Source organism: Vollenhovia emeryi, unplaced genomic scaffold (genome assembly GCF_000949405.1).
Source record: "Vollenhovia emeryi isolate VEMERY1.0 unplaced genomic scaffold, V.emery_V1.0 DF943974.1, whole genome shotgun sequence".
NCBI lineage: Eukaryota > Metazoa > Arthropoda > Insecta > Hymenoptera > Formicidae > Vollenhovia > Vollenhovia emeryi.
In genome coordinates, this window is record NW_011962392.1 from 1 (window position 1) to 2,761 (window position 2,761).

Here is a 2,761-nt window from a genome sequence, read left to right on the forward strand (position 1 = left end):
GGGAAAATAAAAAAGGTTTAAACAAGTGCGTGCGTGCGTGCATGCGTGCGTGCGTGCGTGCGTGCGCGTGCGCGTGCGCGTGCGCGTGCGCGTGCGCGTGTGTGTGTGTTCATGTCTTTATTATTATAATATACATATACCATCCATCCTCTATGAATCCTCTATTATTGATCCCAATAACGTCTATTAATCGTCCATCAATGCTCCGCGAACCGATCCACGAAACGTCTTTTAAGTATCCAACGAGATTCCGCGAACCGTCTATTATCGGCCACGAAACGTCTGTTAATTATAATTATAATTAAACTGTATAATGTGTGGTAATGTTTAAATGCACTTTCAAATTTACCTGGATAAATTTTAATTAAAAACGAAACTTTAATATTAAAATCTATTAGAAGTTCTACATGTGTAAATCTATTATACATCCATAATAGATGTCTAATGAACATCTGTAATGGATTTGTAAAGGACTCTATCATAGTGGTAGGTTGGATGTCTAATGGACATCTATTTGACTTCCACCGTGGAAGGAGACACTCCAAGGAACTATGGAGATTTAATGGAGCTCTAATTGACGTCCATCTGGCTTCCACCATGGAGATAGACGTTCCATGGAGCTATGGATGTTTAAGAGACATCCACTGGATGCCAATTTCTATGTGGGTTATGAGCTGGGGCGTCCATCGAGACTCCGCGCACCGTATGTCAATGATCCACGGAACGTCTAATGGGCATCTTTAAAGATGTATAATGGAGGTCCAATGGATGTCCGCAATGCGGAACTATAGATTTCTCATGGTCCTTCATTGGTCATCTAATAGACGTCTACTGGAAGGTGTTAATCTCTATGACAAACGTATAATGGATGTCCATTAGAAGTTTTGTTTCTATGTGGGTTCATACTGAAATATTTTATCCTAAAGAATTACGGGAACAAGTAAAGCATATATTGCCTGTAATAGATGATCAATATGTTATATTAAAATTTATAAACATTAAAACCATTAATAAAGTCATAAAAATAGGTGATTATGTTTGTAATACACCAAATGTATGAAATAAAGTTATGTAAACAATAAAGTACATATACATATACATATATCTGTAACGTCACGAAAAGGTTCATATATATTTCTACATAATTATATATAATAATAATTTTAATTTTGTATAACACCATATTTTCTTTTATTTCATAATGCATAATTATATCAAATTTGTTATAATTATATATAACTAGATCCAAGCAGACATATCGGCTCTTTCATCCATTGCGAAGTTTATATATAATCAGATCTGATTATATATAAGTACACATGGTCATACAAGATTATATATAAATTGATATAAAGTTATAAACCTTTTGATTAAATCATGTATAAACGATTCTTTCGATACGGACTTCCGTTTCCGGCAGCGAGCGAGTGACAGTGTGTGAGAGTGAGCGAGAGAGTGAAAAGTAGATAGAATAGGAAAGAGAGCGTTGGTGGAGGAACGAGGTACGGGCGGACGTGCAGGAGATCGAAGAGAAGGCGGGAGAGAGAAGGGGAGGCGCGAGGGTGAATAGGAAAGCCACAGAGGTGAGAAGGGAGGGTAGCGGGAGATAGGTTAGGCAGGGAGCAGTGACAGGTATAGACTAGCGAGAGTGGTAGAGAGGGAAGCGGTAGAGACAGGAAGAGCGGGCCGCAGGCATAGAATAGAGAGGATAGATAGAGGGGGAGCATACAGAGGAAAGAAGAAAAGAGGCAAGTGATAGAAGGAAGAGGTTATAGAATAGGAGGAGGGAAAGAAAACGGAGGAAGATAAAAAGGTAGAGGAGGACAAGAAAACAGAGGAGGATAAGAAGGTAGAGGAGGGAACGAAGGGTAAAGAGAAGGGAAAGGTAGGAAGACCGACGCATGCGGAAATATTGAAAAGAGAGAGGGCGAACAGCGTTCCGATATTAGAACTATTTAAAAAAAGGGGGGAAAAAAGAAGCAGACAGGAGGAGGAAGGGGAGCAGGATAATATTTTTAGAAGGAGTAGGAAAACGGGTAGATCGCCAATAAGAAAGGAGATAGAGAGAGATAAGAGTGAGAGGGAGGCAAGAGAGGGATGGGAAGAGATAAGAGAAGAGATTCGGAAATGGAGTGAGGAGAAAAAAGAGATGAAGAAATGGATGGAGGAAAGGATGAACGGGTGGAAGAAGGAGAAGGAGGAGCTAGAGAAAAGGATTAGGAATATGGAAGAGGAGATAAAAGAATATAGGAAGGAGAAAGAGGAGGTAAAAGAGGATAAAGGGAAGGGAGAGAAGAGAGAGGAAGTAGGAGGGGAAAAGAAAGATAGGAGATGGGAAGAGATAGGAAAAAGGGTGAAGAAGATGGAAATAGACGGAGAGAAAAAGGAAAGAGAAGAAAGAAAAAGAAACGTTATAATAAAAGGGGTAAATGCGAAGAAAGAAGGGTGGGAAGGATTAAGGGAGGAGGTAGAAGAGATAGTGAAGGAAACAGGGGCGAAAGTAAGGATAGATGAAATAAAGAGAGTAGGGAGGAGAAATGAAGAAGGTAAAGAAATTGTAATGGTCAGGTTCGCAAGCGTAGGAGAGAAAATTGAGGTGATGAAAGGAAAGAAGAATTTAAAAGAAAGAAACGAATGGATAAGAGACGATTTGACGGAAAAGGAAAGGAGAGTGGAGTGGAAAATTAGGAGAGAAGCGGAAGGGAAAAGAAGGGAGGGACAAAGGGTAAGGGTGGGATATATGAAAATGTGGGTAGAGGGG

At 39.8% G+C, this 2,761-nt stretch overlaps 1 protein-coding gene across 1 annotated transcript; it reads left to right on the forward strand.

Annotated features, from left to right (window-relative positions):
- Positions 1–2,149: 2,149 nt before the first annotated feature.
- On the forward strand, positions 2,150–2,725 carry LOC105564468 (protein PXR1-like; the record flags this gene model as incomplete). Its single annotated transcript, XM_012016858.1, has 1 exon — positions 2,150–2,725. A coding segment is annotated over exon 1 (576 nt), but the record flags the coding sequence as incomplete, so codon positions are not given.
- Positions 2,726–2,761: the final 36 nt, after the last annotated feature.